This window comes from Haplochromis burtoni, unplaced genomic scaffold (assembly GCF_018398535.1).
Source record: "Haplochromis burtoni strain Fernald_Lab_line unplaced genomic scaffold, NCSU_Asbu1 Contig_260, whole genome shotgun sequence".
Classification (NCBI taxonomy): domain Eukaryota; kingdom Metazoa; phylum Chordata; class Actinopteri; order Cichliformes; family Cichlidae; genus Haplochromis; species Haplochromis burtoni.
This window is the reverse complement of record NW_024582621.1, coordinates 546,264-561,777: the sequence shown is the minus strand read 5'-3', so window position 1 is coordinate 561,777 and position 15,514 is coordinate 546,264. Positions and strand designations below refer to the sequence as shown.

General features: G+C 41.9%; 2 protein-coding genes across 3 annotated transcripts; one reads left to right on the top strand and one right to left on the bottom strand.

The window, feature by feature from the left end:
* Positions 1–409: 409 nt before the first annotated feature.
* LOC102294703 (eukaryotic translation initiation factor 5A-1) lies at positions 410–8,947 on the top strand. 2 transcript variants are annotated; one of them, XM_005939672.3, is made up of 6 exons: positions 410–1,077; positions 2,419–2,588; positions 3,030–3,134; positions 5,215–5,346; positions 5,456–5,528; positions 8,188–8,947. In XM_005939672.3, the coding sequence occupies exons 2-5, from the start codon at positions 2,421–2,423 to the stop codon at positions 5,516–5,518; spliced, it is 468 nt and encodes a 155-aa protein (XP_005939734.1). In that variant the 5' UTR covers positions 410–1,077; positions 2,419–2,420; the 3' UTR covers positions 5,519–5,528; positions 8,188–8,947. The 2 variants fall into 2 exon arrangements, with proteins under 2 accessions (XP_005939734.1, XP_005939733.1); XM_005939671.2 differs by having other exon boundaries at positions 420–1,077; positions 2,416–2,588.
* A 4-nt stretch (positions 8,948–8,951) lies between these two features.
* gps2 (G protein pathway suppressor 2) lies at positions 8,952–14,578 on the bottom strand. Its single transcript, XM_005939673.3, has 11 exons — positions 14,407–14,578; positions 13,888–14,005; positions 12,490–12,599; positions 12,280–12,392; positions 12,113–12,192; positions 11,951–12,030; positions 11,677–11,848; positions 10,339–10,416; positions 10,168–10,244; positions 9,919–10,014; positions 8,952–9,727 (listed from the first exon to the last, which is right to left on the bottom strand). Exons 2-11 carry the CDS (start codon positions 13,979–13,981, stop codon positions 9,635–9,637), a joined length of 993 nt encoding a protein of 330 aa, XP_005939735.1. The 5' UTR covers positions 13,982–14,005; positions 14,407–14,578; the 3' UTR covers positions 8,952–9,634.
* Between the last annotated feature and the right edge of the window lie 936 nt (positions 14,579–15,514).

Here is a 15,514-nt window from a genome sequence, read left to right as displayed (position 1 = left end):
GTTTTTGTTACAGGCTGCTTGTAACAAAGTCCCTAAAGATACAATCTTTGCTAAGTTGTCTGTTGGGTGACTTTTTATGCCTGAATGATTAGGTCAGTGTGAAGTGGCTTAACAACAAGAACAAAAACACTCCTCTGAAAATGAATGAAAAAGCATCCAATGTCCAAAGAGAAAAGACCTTCAGAGAGTCAAGCAAAATATAAAGAAATGAGGGTGGCTTAGGCTTCTGCACATCATGGACATACATTTTTACAAGTGAGCCCACAGAGATCTCTAACAGATCTTAATAATAATAATTTTTCCTATCAAGAAGGCTTGCTCATGCAGTGATGTGAAATGTCATTGTATTGCCATAAATACTGTAGACATTGCATTGAATGTGCTACACTGTAGCTACACTGCAGTATACACTCTATTCTAACTGCATGTAACTAATTAACCAGTGCTAGCTAACGTTACTGGATAACGAGCCCTCCCTTTGCCCTCTCTCCATCTGCAAACATTAGAATCCCATAAAAAAAAAACTTCAGGCTGTATTTTATTTTTTAAAACCCTGGAAAAGCGGTTACAACTGCGCAATAAAGACGCAATAACATGGATGGGGATTTTATTTTGATAGTTCCAAAGGGAAGCGGGCAGTTTAGACTTCTTTTTTCCCCATGCCCTGACAGTGGTGGGGAGCTGGATGAGGGAAGAGACGGAGAAGGTGGAGTGCAGGGTACAGCCAGCACATACATAGCGGGGTTTAGGGCTCTGATTCTTTTGGGCCAGGCGGCTGAGTTTAGCGGCGGTGTACCTCTTTACGAGGTAAACTGCTCTCTGGAACAGGACAGGTGTGCTAAAAGACCCGGAATGAAAGCGGAATAAAGGAGGTAGCGAATAGCTTTTTGTTTGTTTGTTTGGAGGAAAAAAAGAGAGACATTTGGGGACATCGCAAACGAGCCACCAAGGAGGAAACAGGCTCCGGGCCAGACGACCGGTTAGTACGGACACTGAGAGGCAAAAGAGGAGGAGGAGGAGGAATAAGGGGAGAAAGGCTGACAAGTGACACAGGAGAGGAGACCCATTATCACTAGGGTGAGTTCCTAATCAAAACATCCTATAGACGGGGCGTGTTTGCGCCTGAGCAGTTCAGTTATCCTGTGCACATGTCCGTCCGAAGCCCTGTTATAGTCCCTTTAACCCCAACCTCGGGCTGCCAGCAGCAGCCTAATTACCCAGAGCTCCAGCACACCCTCCGCTAACCCATCACATCCTGCTACAGTCTGGTTACACTGACGCTTTTCTCCCTGTTTCTTGTTTGGAGGGGGGGAGAGCGAAACATAGCCGTTTCGCCATTATCATTATAATTTATTTTGCTCTTCAAATCCTAAAACAGGCACTGCTGAAATTGTCAATGAGAGCAGACTCTGCCACCGCCTCTGTGAACTCTCACAGTCAGCGCACAAACTTTGCGAAAAACTCGCAGGCATCATCTCCTCGGACTGCTGCTGTAGCCATGGTATTAGCTTAGTCATTACTGTGAGGTACAGGCACAACATTCAGTCAAATTTCCACGTCTGTGGGCGTGTGGGCTCCCGGCGCCACTGTGATGCAGAAGCTTTCCTTAATGGTGCGGAGGGTTTAAGGGTCATAAAATGCGGGCTGTCCGCCTTCATCTGGAGGGCCTCGGCCAGAGTGCAGCCGCCAGTGCGCATGAATACGGGGGGGTACAGCGACGTTGCAGCCGACGGGCCGTGGCACGTCCTGTGAGCTCTAGGCCGCAGTACACTGCGGAGTGAGCACACAGACTTTTACCACCCGGGGTGTGACTTACCGAAACATTTTTTATTTTGCTTCACAACAAGCGGGTTTAATAAGTCACCCTACGGAGACGCCTCTTTGATTTACTTATGGATTTCAAATGCGAGAGGAGTAGTTTTAGACATTTGTACGCACAAAAAGATTTCCCAAAGTTAAAATGTTCGGATTCGTGAGTTAAACGTAAGAAATTGTGCGTAAATGATCAGTATTTCTTTATTCGGGTACGCATTTTGCACTTTGGGTCAACTTCCGTTGTTTAAATGCGCTATAGGCTCAAATAAAATAGACATGACAGTCAGTACAAAAAGATTCAGGCATTATTCATAATCATGTTTGAAGTATACCCCACCACACACACTCCAAAAAACAAACACACAAACAAAAAAAACCACAATTCACACAAACACTACAGACAGAAACACACTATTGATCCTGTCATCCTTGTATCGATCTGACACCGATACCAGCACCGATACTTGGACCAGTCCGCCCACTTCTAGCTGTTAGTGTTGGTAGGACCGGTTAAGCTGGTAAAGATTAAAACTGGATTCAGTTTTAGCTGAAATGCTAAGTACAAACACCTCCTTACTCTCCTTTCTTTGGCCTCTGCAGCAGGCATGGCAGATGCAGAGCTGGATTTCCAGACTGGTGATGCTGGGGCATCCGCCACCTACCCCATGCAGTGTTCTGCCCTGCGCAAAAACGGCTTTGTTGTCCTGAAAGGCCGACCCTGCAAGATTGTTGAGATGTCCACCTCCAAGACTGGCAAGCACGGCCACGCCAAGGTCGGTAAATTCCTGATGTACAGAATTACACAGGGGATCTTCATGCCGGGACACATCTATCCGCAAAATAAGAATAATGACTGTAATAAAAAAAGGTCTTCTCCAATCTGGACACAGTATAAACGCAGTTCTGAAAGAAGTTTCATTGGAGCTTCAGCTGAGGGAGAATTAGCGACGAGAGTCGGTGAATTAGCACTGCGAGGTCACGGTCACTAATATTAATGCATATGAACTGATGCTTTCAGCCTGTTCAAAAACATTGTGCCTCATCAGGGTTGTAGCTTTCAACTCTTCAAGTACTTGGAAAATTACATGTACTAAACTTGGAAATATTATTTCTAGCAAATCATGCCTTTTAGAGGATAGCAGGTAGCTGAAGTGCTCTCTTTGCACGCCCATTAGAAAGGAGATTGTTCATCCTGTGTGTGTTTGTGTGCGCAGGTGCACTTGGTTGGCATCGACATATTCTCTGGTAAGAAGTATGAAGATATTTGTCCCTCCACTCACAACATGGACGTCCCCAACATCAAGAGAATGGATTACCAGGTGAGACACAGATGCTGCGGCACCCATGCTGGTAGGAGTAATTCTGCAGCTCCCACAATGAAGTCGCTCAAAGCGACGTCTTTGATAAGACGTCTCTGTCACGCTGAGTTAACGTTCGTGTGACATTAGAAATCGAGCCTTTCCTTCTCCTCGCCTCTGTGAAAGCTTTGATTTGATCATTAGGAATGCGTTATTTGTCATCACCAGGAAATCAACGTCCCCGCCTTTGAGAGCACAGCAATAACCACAAATATGCGTGTCGCTGTTTAATAAGCACAAGATTTTCTGATAGAATTTTTCCGGCTGCTCGAGGACCGTCGGCAGTTAGGTAGCAATTGCTTCCCGAGAAAAGGAGGAGGGAAGATTTGCAAGACGTGGACGCGGAGAAGGAAAGAGGAGATGCTGCCGTTAATGACGTCTTTTAATATCCTGTTAATCTTTCATGAGCGCACGGAAGGAAAACAGAACCCCGCGGCTTTGTTACGCAGCCGCGCATTTGAAAGCAAGAAGGCGCCGCATGGATGTATTGAAGAGAGAAGAGGCAGAATTTGCTGTAGTTGTTTCAGTTCCAGGGTTTCACTGATACAGTCGTGACCTCCCGGTGTCTAAAAATAGAACCAGGCCATCAATAATGTTAACAGTAACACTTTTGCTTTACCTGCTGTGACAAGCCAAAGTGTGGACTGGGGGAAAGACCCAGTTTAGAATAGGTGACTTTGAAATCCTCCAAAAATTAAAACCCGTTAAGCTCATTTCCACAAAAACATTTTAATTCTTGGATTCTGCTGTAGTAGCTTTGCATTCCTGAGAGTTTACATTAATCCCTTTTCATCTTATACCCTCCTACGGTGTCGTTTTAGTGCCTCTCTCATTTAAAAAATCTTCTTTTCTGATTGGCTGTGACTCGCAAACAGAAGCTTTGAAAAGCATGTGATCCAGTGGCTCACATGGATTACTTGTCCATATACTGACCTCCTTACTTAAACTTTGGCCGTGTTTAATCTGGGTATCCACCTGCAACACAGGAAGTTTTCCCAGTACTCCCTGAAGTGCACCCTGTGATTCAATAGCTTGTAGAAACAGCTCGTCTGTACGATTTTATTAGTCTTTCACATCACTGCAGAGGAATTTTCTCTTCTATAAAACATTCCTTCAGTTCTTTCAGATTTGTGAGCCTCCAGTATTTCAGTCAAGTTTTGATGTGAACTTTGACCTTAGTTATTTTCTTTTTCACTCATTCTGTTGTAGATTTAAATGCTGAGGATCGTTGCTGTGCTGTATGACCCAGGTTAGCTGTAGCTGTCAGACGGATGTCCTCACGTTTGACTTTACCGCTGACTATTGGCTAAATTTCCCAGGATGTGCACTCCTGAGACGGCTGTGGTTTTGTGTTACCACACACCTAAATGCTCTAAATCTGCAAATTGTGAAAACGTCTGCTTTTGGTTCTGCAGCAGCAGCTTTACAGTTTCGGCTCAGTCTCTCCCAGTGCTCAGGATGGGCAGTCAATCAGCTTTTACTCTCACCCTGACGAGCTGTGGTTTGTTTAGTTCATTTATTTGTTCTGTGTTATTTTATCGGTGGTCAAAAAGACATTTGAGTTGTAATTTTAGATATTCAGTATCCAGCAGCCATGCTCAGCACCAGGTGAAGATGAATACAGGAGAGCATATATCAGAGTCAGGTGTTTCTCTATAGAGTCGAGGGAGAGGAAAATTATAGATAATGTAAAAGAAAAATAAACATTTGTCAGTTTCTAATGATTCCTCAAATGTAGACTTAAACTTTCTTTTTTTTACCTCAAACCCATCGCGTACCGATGGAAACTAGGTTACATCATATTTGTGCAGAGAGCAGAGAGAGTATCGAGTGCTGCCGCTGTTGATCAGATATGCTGGATTAAACCATGTTGTGTGCAGCAGTACACTCAAGCTTACAAACTAACAACAAAACTACAGTTAATTAATTAAGGAACAGAAAGATGAAGATGATAAAGTCTTGCTGTGATTAAAGATCCTAATTCATTTAGAGTCTTCTGTCTCTTTTTTTCACTGTTTTTTTTGTTGTTGTCCTCTATCAGCTGATCGGGATCCAGGATGGCTACCTGTCCCTGCTCCAGGACAGTGGAGAGGTGAGAGAGGACCTGAAGATCCCAGAGGGAGACCTGGGAAAGGAGATAGAGAGCAAGCATGAAGCCGGAGAGGAGATCCTGGTGAGCACTGATGCCTTTTTCTCCCGCGCCTGATACCGGACAGCTTCCACGGCTGCCTCGTTGCGAATTTAAATGATCGCACTTTACATAAGAACTTCTGCTCTTTCAGATCACCGTTCTAAATGCAATGGATGAAGAAGCTGCGATTGGCATCAAAGCCTTGGGGAAATAAGCCCGTGCAGGTAAATGCAGAGCTGCGGCTGTGGCAGCACGCAGCTGTTCTCTTAACTCCTCCCGCAACCGCCGCCCTGACCCCAGCCTGCCTGAAGACAAGTGTGTGTGTGTGTCTGCGCTTGTGAGTGTGTCTCATGTAAAATTATGTATGTGCGTGAGTTCGGTCATTACACCACGCACCACCAGCATGTGCCATGCTAGTGCGATGTGTGTGTGAAGTCACGCACAGATGTTGTACATGAGTGGAGCAAGGGGAAGGCAACTCTGGACATCAAGACCCGAGGCTGAGGTTTGCTGTACAGATTTGGCCTTTGCTATTATTGAAAAGAAATAAATATGACCTTATTTACAATTATTTACAATTACGAATATGCACTATACTGGAAATATCCATGTTTTTAAATATGAATGCGTGTTTTTGTGTATATACTTGTTTGGACTGGATATATTAGTGATGTCAGATGACAAAATGTTACAAATTCTGCAAGTTTTTTTCAAATTTAATACTGTATAAGGTGGTGGTTGCACAGCAGGGTGACCTGGTGGATTTGCCTAACCCTTTAAAGAAACAGTTCACCCCCAAATCAAATATGTGTTTCCATCGGTAGTGCTGTTTATGAATCTAGACTGTTTAAGCATGAGTTGGCCGGTTTTGGAAATATCGTACAGTGGAACTAAATGCCCCATCCATGACACTGTGTTACGTCCCCTAACACACACCATTGATGGAAAGAAAAAAAAAATCGTATTACCTTGCTGTGAGCAGTTTCGTGTAGGAACTATTTTGTTTCTCTCGAACTACAACCGTGCTGTGCAGAAGGACATGTGGCTGTACCTGAGGCGAGAGGCTCGAACTAATGGCCCCTTGTAAACACAGATCCTCCTGGCTTAGCTGTCAGAAGTTGCCCACTGCTAGCTTGTCATAGCAAGCTGTTGAGCTCCAGGATACTGTTGGTTGACATATATCCTGGTAATAAATACCTTATGTTACCTAGGCAACTACAGCTTGTAAAATCTATAAAGCAATGCATGACTGGCAGGTTTCTTCTTGTGTTGATGCAGTTATTAATAATTGGCTAATAAGCTATCTGCATTCTTTCTTTCCTTGTCAACATTTTGACACACTGAGGACAAATTGAACTCCTGATTTCTCACTCAGTGGTTGATTTATTTTCCTGCTGAGCTAACAGATAAAACAATGAGGCAATTACATCACAGGGTTTTTAATGCTAACACTGGGACAGCACAAAAGCGGTGCTCGCAACTACAGGCTGACTGATTTATTGATATTATGGTGATATGCTGGTATTTTATCAGCCATTATTAGTTATATTGCTATCAGTAAAAGTAAAACAGAGATGGGAGAAACACTCTACAACCATGTTGCGAATGTTGATGCTGCAAGGTTTGTCCAGCAGAGGGCACTGTGGAACTCGCAAACACTCAATGTTTGGGATGCAGCATAGTACAAGCAGCTGATTCGAGCAGAGTTGGGCAAAGCGTAAACAAGTCAATAAACTTAAAAAAAACTACATTGATAAACTAAAAGCTACAAACACCACAACATGTTTCGTGTGGGTGAAATAAAAAAAAAATTGGTCGATATATTGAAATATCGGATTTTTAAAACACCAAGTATCAGTATCAGTTTTAACAGTTCAGCCAAGCGAAGTTCACCAATAAACAAGACAGAATGTACTTGTATTGAAATGTAACTGATATAAAAGTGTTGATATTAAAATAAAATGAATAATAATTATCTGTGTGCGTGGGTAGACTTTGTGTAGCGGTGTCTACACGGCCACCTTGTAGCAAAAAACAAAGCAGACACTAAGCTGCTTCACCGCAGTAATATGATCTGCATTCTTGCTTTGAAATAAGGGAACTCCATTCTTCGTGGAAACATCAGCATCTTGTCGTCACACCGTGATCAGGTTTGACTGCAAACACAGCATGCTTCGTGGGTCGCAGGATTCAAATGGAAACCTCAGAAAGAAAATAGTCCCTACATTAAACTGCTCACGTCGAGGCTTGCGGACTTTTTTTTTTACTCACAGCCAGGTCATAATTTCTGTTCAGATACTTTACTTCTTGGTTATATAAATACATTATTTTGGCACTATGATCATCACATTCAGGTTATCTCTACAGCCAGGACTGGGCAACTCATGCCAGAACCATCTAGATGGCTAGAAAACACCACAAACCCGAGGAAAACATATACAAGTTTGTCAAACTTGTGTTTCACAGTAACACTATTAAGAGCATGTGTATCATTCTTATGTATAAATATAAATGAAAAGCTGAAAGTTAATATTGTAATATTTGATCAGTGTTTATCTTTTTTTCCTGTGGGTTACACTTTATTTTACAGCCTGTTACTTCCTGTGTTTCTTTAAGAAGCAGCTCGCAGCCCTGTTGTAATTGTAACCTGTTTATGCACTTTCTTTCCTGTAATTCGCCTCCACACTGTGGGCTGTAGAATAAAGTCACTGTTATCTGTGCAATGTTTCCTCTGCAGAGGCCAGTTAAACCATCTCATTAAAGTACATCTCTAAGGACAGATATATATATATATATTTATTTATTTTTCTTAAGCATCTTCCTTCCTGACTTCTCCTTTCCTTTCTTCTCATTCCTCCCTCCCTTCTTCCAATTCTGTTTCAGGGGTAATCGAGATGCACTGGACCTGGGGAAAGGAGGGGATATTGCCTCGTCAGTTATTCTCCCTCTTTGTTTTTCATACTCTCTCCCTCTCAGTTGTCTGTCCCTGCTTCAGGTTCAATTACTTAATAAATCATTGGAAATGTCAAACAGTTAAAAAAAACAAAACATACTCCATGTACATACACGTGTCCAGGCGTAGTGGTAGGTCTCACAAAAGATGGAGGTGGTGTATGATTGAGTAGCTACTTACAAGCTGTTAAAGTCATGACTATTATTATTTGTCCCCAATTTATAAAGGGCTTCAACTCCACACCTGCATTGTTCTGTTGAGGCTTGCTGAGCGTGTACCATACAAGAGTAAATACATGCCTCGATTTTGTATTTCTGTATGTCACCATTTCAGGGCCCCTACAAGCCCCGCCCCCTCCTGCCGTCATATCATCATTAGTTTGGGTTTTTACCGACATGGCACACCAAGGTTCAGCGTGTTTTTGTCTAAAAGTTTAAAGAGACGTGTCAAAGAGAGACAAGAAACCAATCCTCTTCAAGGAGAAATTCTTTTTTCTTTTTTAAAGTCTGCTGGCCAAAACGTTTCGCTTCACTGTTTGGAGTATTATTTGTCGTACTCTCAAACTGTGAGCAGTGATTCGGAGGCGGACGAGTCGTGGCGGTTTGGTGTCCTTACTTTGTGTTCATGCAGCCAGTCCAAACTGTGCAGAATGTCTTCTTGGCCAAAACAAATAAAGACGACACAAACTGCTGGCTGTTGCTTATTGTTTATTTAACAACATTTAAGCAAAAGCTTAAAAAATTTAAACCAGACCTAAACCTGATTGAAGCTGTGAGGGATGATGGGAAAAACTTGAGGCAGAAAATGGCTCTCTTACTTTCTGGTAACACATTGAAACAATCTTTCAGTTAATCTGTAGTAGTGTTCATCAATGTGTGTGTTTGTGTGTGTGAGAGAGAGACAAATCAGAAACATCAATTAAATCCAAATACTGTACACGTTCTCTTCCACTTCCTGCTACTTGATAGTGAGCAAAGGAACTCCAGACACACTGGACACGCCCCTGGTGTCACTGTGAATATGAAGGACCGACTCTGGACCGCGTAGTCTGGCTTTTATCAGTGTTACTAACAGTTAAACGCACATAAGCACCTCGATGATGGCTTCACAGTGCAAGTAAAATAACAACATTAATTGAAGTAAAATATGAGTCTGAAGCTCAGAGCACATATGTTGAAGAGCTGCTTAGTAGCTTATTAACAACATTAAAACAAAGCTAAAAAAAAAAAAAAACTATACAAGGAATAAAACAGATCATAAGGCATAGTCCAACCTACTTACAAAAAAAGAAAAAAAAAGAAAGCTATTTAAGCGGCAACAGGATCGCCAGAATCTTGAGTGGACTTCTGAAATCTGAGCACCGGTGAGTTTGATCATCTACTTGCCGTGGTGGTAAAACCTCTGCCCGCTTTGGCTGTGGGGCAGGAAGCTATGACGGGGAGCGCTCTGGGGAGAGCTCTGGAACGGAGCCTGGGGAAGGAAAGAGGAACCATGATCACAAGACAGACAAGAAGCAGAACATTAATGAACATAAACACACTGTAGCAGCTCAGACTTTACTTATACTGAATATATTTACAAGAATTACAAGCAATATACAAGTTACTTGACCACATAACACAGGATTAAAAACAAATGGTGTGTGTGTTTTGAGGGTTCACCTTTGCAGTAGGGATCTGGACCGCCATCGATGATGTGGGCAGCAGACCTGGGGTGGAAGGATGCATGGCTGGGGGGTGCATGGGCCTCAAACCACTCTGACATGACGGAAGGAAAACTGTGGTCAGCTAATGGATAACGTCTATTATTTAGACGATCACATATCACAGAGTTTATTTTTGTGTTTGTCTAATATTCCAGCAACATCTGCTGTTTCTGCTTCGCAGCATCTAAAGCTGAAACGGTCTTACTGCGTCAGTAAAGCCCGACTGTTGGTTAGCATGTTCCAGCTGCTTCTGCAGGGGTATTCCTGCTCCAGGGATGTATCCTGCAGAAGATGGTCAGGTTACTTTACAACTCCTCTGAATTTTATGTAGATCGTGGAATTAGACATAGGTATAATTTACAGCAGTGAAACCCACCTTGCTGGGAGGTGAAGTGAACAGGGTAACCAGCCTGCTGGTGAGGGAGGTACTGCATTGCTTGAAATGCAGATGCGCCTGTGGGGAAAAAGGCAAAGTCATTACAATCAATACATCTCACTGTGATCTGATTGTTTTAATGATCAATCAGCGGGTTTCTGACATTACTGACGCCACGGCAGCATCTAAATAGCATGCCGCCAACTCCACGGTGCATCCACACTTGAAAAATACAAGCTTAAAGAAAAATGACTTCGCACTCAGTGGGGGATTTTATTTTTCGGCTGAAATCAGGGCGCTTTGATCAAACGAAAGCTGTCGGCTGGACTGTCAGTTTTGCGCTTAGACTGTTTGAGAGGAGAGTTTCAAACTGTGCGAGAAATGATTTCATAGTTGATTTGTATAAACACGATGTACACGTCTATGTCAATGAAAATCAGCAAAGACTGGCGGCACCTGTGGGCTGACACGGGCAAAAGCATTTCTCTTTACGCCAATGAACACATATTAAAATACCAGCACTGTTTCTAACTTCTGATTGGTTGGACAGTCGTCCCTTTCTTTTCAAATTCAAACATCCACAGGGCTCTGACGCAGGCCCAGAATGAAGCTTGATCACTCAGACCACACACAGACACACACATACATGATCCACTGCTTACCTGAGGTCACACACTCACACACATAATGTTCTCTGAACCATATATGGACTCAAACAATTACATATATTAGTTTAACTTTAGCTATATTTATGTGTATCACGCTTATTACTGTCAAGACTCTGATAAGGATATCGCCTTAAAACTACTAGAATGCCTTCCTTAGCCTTTGAATAGAGGCTATGCCCTCCGTCTCGACTGCCCAACTATATTTCAAGAAGCCCAGCCTGACACAGCAGCCTACAACCGGCTCAGATTGATTTCTATGTCAACTCCTGAAATCCAAGTAAAGACGGAGGAATCGCACACATGATGCTGATAATTCATTTCTTTGTGTGTTCACTGTGCCACTAGAGAAAATTGTTTGAACATTAAAGGACAAAATGACCTCTTACACAATTACAACTAGTGTATAACGCATGTTTGTGTACTGTGATGCACATCACCATCCATCAATCCATCCGTGTTTATTATTATTTTTTTGTAATCATTTTTGACCTGGTGCCCTATGGCACTGCATGTTATTTAACTCCCTCGTTTCCTGTTTCTTCCTGTCTTATACAGTTTTTTTAATCGTGTATATGATAAAATATGCAAGTCATGTCACTGTGACACATTACCCAAATGTTTACTGTACCACTGTACACACTGACAGCAAAGAAATCTTATCTCATCTTACCTCTGATCTGAGAGCTGCTTGCGAAACTGACTGGCACTGAGGGTCCAGGGGCGTAGCTGGAAGGATGCTGAGCCTGAGCCACTCCGTAGGGCTCATGGACCCCCTGACCTCCGCTGAACTGGCCGTGCTCTGCGGAGCCTGAGCTGAAGCCAGGTGTCTGATAATGACGTGCCTAAAAGAGGACGACGTGCACATGTAAACACTGTAAGAAGCATATTATATAGATTGTATTATATTTTATAAATTCTTTAACTGGAACACTCCTTTTACTCACAGGGAGGACAGCAGCTGGGAACAGCTGTTTGCTCCTTTCTCCGAGCAGTGGGCCAGGTCTGCTGTGGCTGACTGGATTGCCTGAAGGAGAGAAAAGGAGAATGTCACTATATGAAAAACAATGACGACTCTGGCAACGCGCAGAACCTGGAACTTTTCTCACCTTGAATGCCGAGGAGGTGCTGTCCTGGGTGCATGGGCAGACTCTGCTGGTAGCTCGCTGATGTCAAAGTTGTAATATCACTAAAGTGGGAGACCAAAAAGCTTAACCGACAATTAACAATCCTTTGACAAAACAACAAACTAAGTGAAGTATATATATATATATACCTCTGCTCTTTTCTTCGTCTTTTCTCCTCTTCGTGGAGAACTTTCTTGAGCTGTAAAAAGAGCTGATGTTTCTCTTCTTGTAGTCCCTGAAGTTTTTCCCCCATCTTCATCACCTGATGTTTATTTGAGGAAATCATGGTGTAAGAACACACAGACTTTGTTTTGTATAAAGCTGGGAGCACAGACTAGCTGAAATGTCACATTTCAAACCTGTTCTTTCGTTTCCTCCAAGGACATCCTCTCCTCTATCTCTTTTGTCCTCTTCCTCTCTTCCTCTTCCTTCATCTTCTGCTCCATCATTTTGTCCACCTCTTCCTCCTCTGAAAAAAGTTTATTTATTAAGGTGAGTATAGTGTAGCTACTTTTTTTTGATTGCCTTTTAGATCTATGACCAAAGAATAGGTTGCAGGCAGACAGCTATAACATATACACTCAGCAGGCAATTTTTTGGGTACATTTTGCTATTATAGGGTTGAACCCCTTTATTCTTTTAAAACTGTCTTAATTCTTCACTGGACATATTCAACGATGTGCTGTAAACGTTCCTCAGAAATGATCCATGTTAACATGGCACATCACACACCTGCTGCACATTCATGATGTGAATCTCTTGTTCCACCGCATCCCAAGGTGCTCTATTAAATTAAGATCTGGTGACTGTGGATGTAGTTTAACTACAGTGAACTCACTGTCATGTTCAAGAAATCAGTTCCAATTTGATTTGAGGTTTGAGACATGCAAACACACATGTTCATGAACAATACTCAGGCTGACTACTCTGAATTTGTACTAAGAGGTCCACCGTGTGCAAAGAGAAAAATCACCATATTATTGCACCATTGATACAAAGCAGGATGGAATCATACTCTTATGCCGTTTACACCTAAAGGTGAGCCTACCATCTGAATATTGCAGTAGAAACTGACACTCATCAGATCAGCAAATGTCTGGGGGGGGTTTTGTCAGTCTTCTGTTGCAAAATGTTGGTGAGCCTGTGCAAACTGTAGCTTCAGTTTCCTGTTCTTAGCTGATAGGAGCAGTGCCCTGTGCTGCTTTAACCCATCTGCTTCATGGTTTGACGTGTTGTCCATTCAGTGGCACCTTGGTTGTAAAATTGTTTTAGCAAAGTCATTTAAATCACATTTTTTCCTCATTCTGATGCTCAATTTGAACTTCAGTGGGTCGTCTTGACCATGTCGATATGGTAAATGCACTGGATGATTATAAATTTGTGCCTAACAAACCAGCAGGTGAGTGTATTATTACACAAAAAAATCACAATCATGGATGGATAGATTATTCGAAGAATATATGCATAAACATAGGACTTGAATCTAAATGAGGCAGATCTTAGTCAAATTTTACAGAATTACAAAGAATGAACATGAAAAGTTAATTTGTTTTATTGACTAAATGCTAAAAACAATTCATACTCTGGTTGGCTGATATTTAATTGTGACCAGGAGTATTACCTATCCAAACACAGCTCAGTGTCTTAACAGTGCTTGCTTATTTCTACAAGAATCCTTAAAGGTGTCAGATGTGACACACTAGGGCTAAAATACTTTTTAAAGCGCATACACACATACACACAAAATGAGAAAGCACCTTGTCTCTTGCGCTCTCTTTCCCTCATTATGTGTTTGTGGAGAGCTCTGGCCATCGCGTTGGACAGCTTGGGTCTCTCAAGCAGGGCGGGCATTGTGACAGGCAGTGGAGGGGCCAGCTGGTGTGGGTCAAAATGTCAGTAATGAATCGACAAGGTCAGAGGAAATATTTAGAGTTCATTAAACTACATCAAAGTGTGCATCTACGCTCACTCAAACAAGTGTAACAACCACAGGCCTCGCTAGCTAGCCGATATCGGCCTAAGTTAGCACAGATAGCTGTACCTCCCAATACATGACGATATTTAGAGTAAAATGCACCAACAGAAAACATAGTAATTTAATATAACAAGTGATGTAGCTTACATGTGTAAACCCCTAACAAAAATTACATATTTAAACTTAACCGGGGAAAAACGCTAGCTAGCGAGGCTAGCTGCAGAGCACTTTACTGCGTTACGTATTTTATCCTACATGGTCTACTTTGAATTCAGTGCTGATAAAACTGTAAAAAGCTTACTTTTATTTCGTTGTGAGTCTTTTAATAAGAATCTAACCGTCTGGCGGTTTTTTAGCTTGATAGCACTCGAGCGGTTAAAACAGATAAAAAATCAAAACGTCTCCCACAAAACATAAACAGACGGAGCGATTTCCAGACCGGTGATGCTGTTGCATTTCCGGTTCAAAGGCGGTCACGCTTCGAAGTGCACTTTGGGAGTTGTAGTTTGGAAGTGCAATGCGGCGACTCTCACGTCGATGTCAGCAAAATGAAACTTCCAAGCAGTTTTGTGTATGTCGTGTTTTTATTTCTTGATGCTTATGCAGTTTTATAGTTCAAATATTTGATTTCCTAGCAAGGGAAAGATTTAGGAAACACCAAAGCCTCCTTGTGCCGAATGTGGGCTAACCAATTTGATTTCATTGGCAAAACATGAGTAATTTCCTCATTACTTACAACAGTAAATTACATGTTCCGCTTTATTTTTCCCCAGTCTGAAATATGTTTTAATACTTTCATTACATACTACCTATTTTGTTATTTGCTACTTACACAGAACTATTTAACTATTAGATCAGTCAAAGTACTTTCTAACTGCAAGTCTCATTCATCCAAACACTTTTCTTTTCATAAATGCACTGAGGTCAAGTTGGGATTTAGTATCTTGGCTAAACATACTTTGACTTGTAGGCTAGAGAAGCCAGGGATCAAACTACCAACTCTCTGATTAGTAGAAAACCTATCCTACCAACTAAGCCACATCAGAGCTTCCTTCCCAACGTTTATTTTTTGTATGCCAGTCTACTTTTGTAACACTTAAAGAAAGCAGGTGGAGGAAAAAAAAAATAGATGTTGGAGTCAAATGTCTTTCTTGCATATATCAAAAATTATAAACATACACGTGGACATGCATGACTTTGCAAGTCAGATTATCAGTGCAGCAACAGAAGCTGATATGATAAAGCAACCTACGCAACCAGAAGAAAAATGAACTAAATCACAGGTTCATGTTTTTGTATGTTGTGCAAACTGTAACTCCCTTGAAGCGCACAGCATCAAATTAACCAGTGTAATGTTTCATTACATTGAAAGCCACAACTCACATGGCTAAAAAAATAAAAAAAAATAA

What these genes read in the sequence shown, in the direction of transcription:
- LOC102294703 (XM_005939672.3), top strand. Translation starts at nt 2,421, where the DNA reads ATGGCAGATGCAGAGCTGGATTTCCAGACTGGTGATGCTGGGGCATCC. An exon ending in GCAAGCACGGCCACGCCAAG is followed by an intron (nt 2,589 to 3,029) that starts GTCGGTAAATTC and finishes TTGTGTGCGCAG; the next exon opens with GTGCACTTGGTTGGCATCGA. An exon ending in AAGCCGGAGAGGAGATCCTG is followed by an intron (nt 5,347 to 5,455) that starts GTGAGCACTGAT and finishes CTGCTCTTTCAG; the next exon opens with ATCACCGTTCTAAATGCAAT.
- gps2 (XM_005939673.3), bottom strand. Translation starts at nt 13,981, where the DNA reads ATGCCCGCCCTGCTTGAGAGACCCAAGCTGTCCAACGCGATGGCCAGA. An exon ending in TGGAGGAAACGAAAGAACAG is followed by an intron (nt 12,393 to 12,489) that starts GTTTGAAATGTG and finishes AATAAACATCAG; the next exon opens with GTGATGAAGATGGGGGAAAA. An exon ending in TCCAGATCCCTACTGCAAAG is followed by an intron (nt 9,728 to 9,918) that starts GTGAACCCTCAA and finishes TTCCTTCCCCAG; the next exon opens with GCTCCGTTCCAGAGCTCTCC.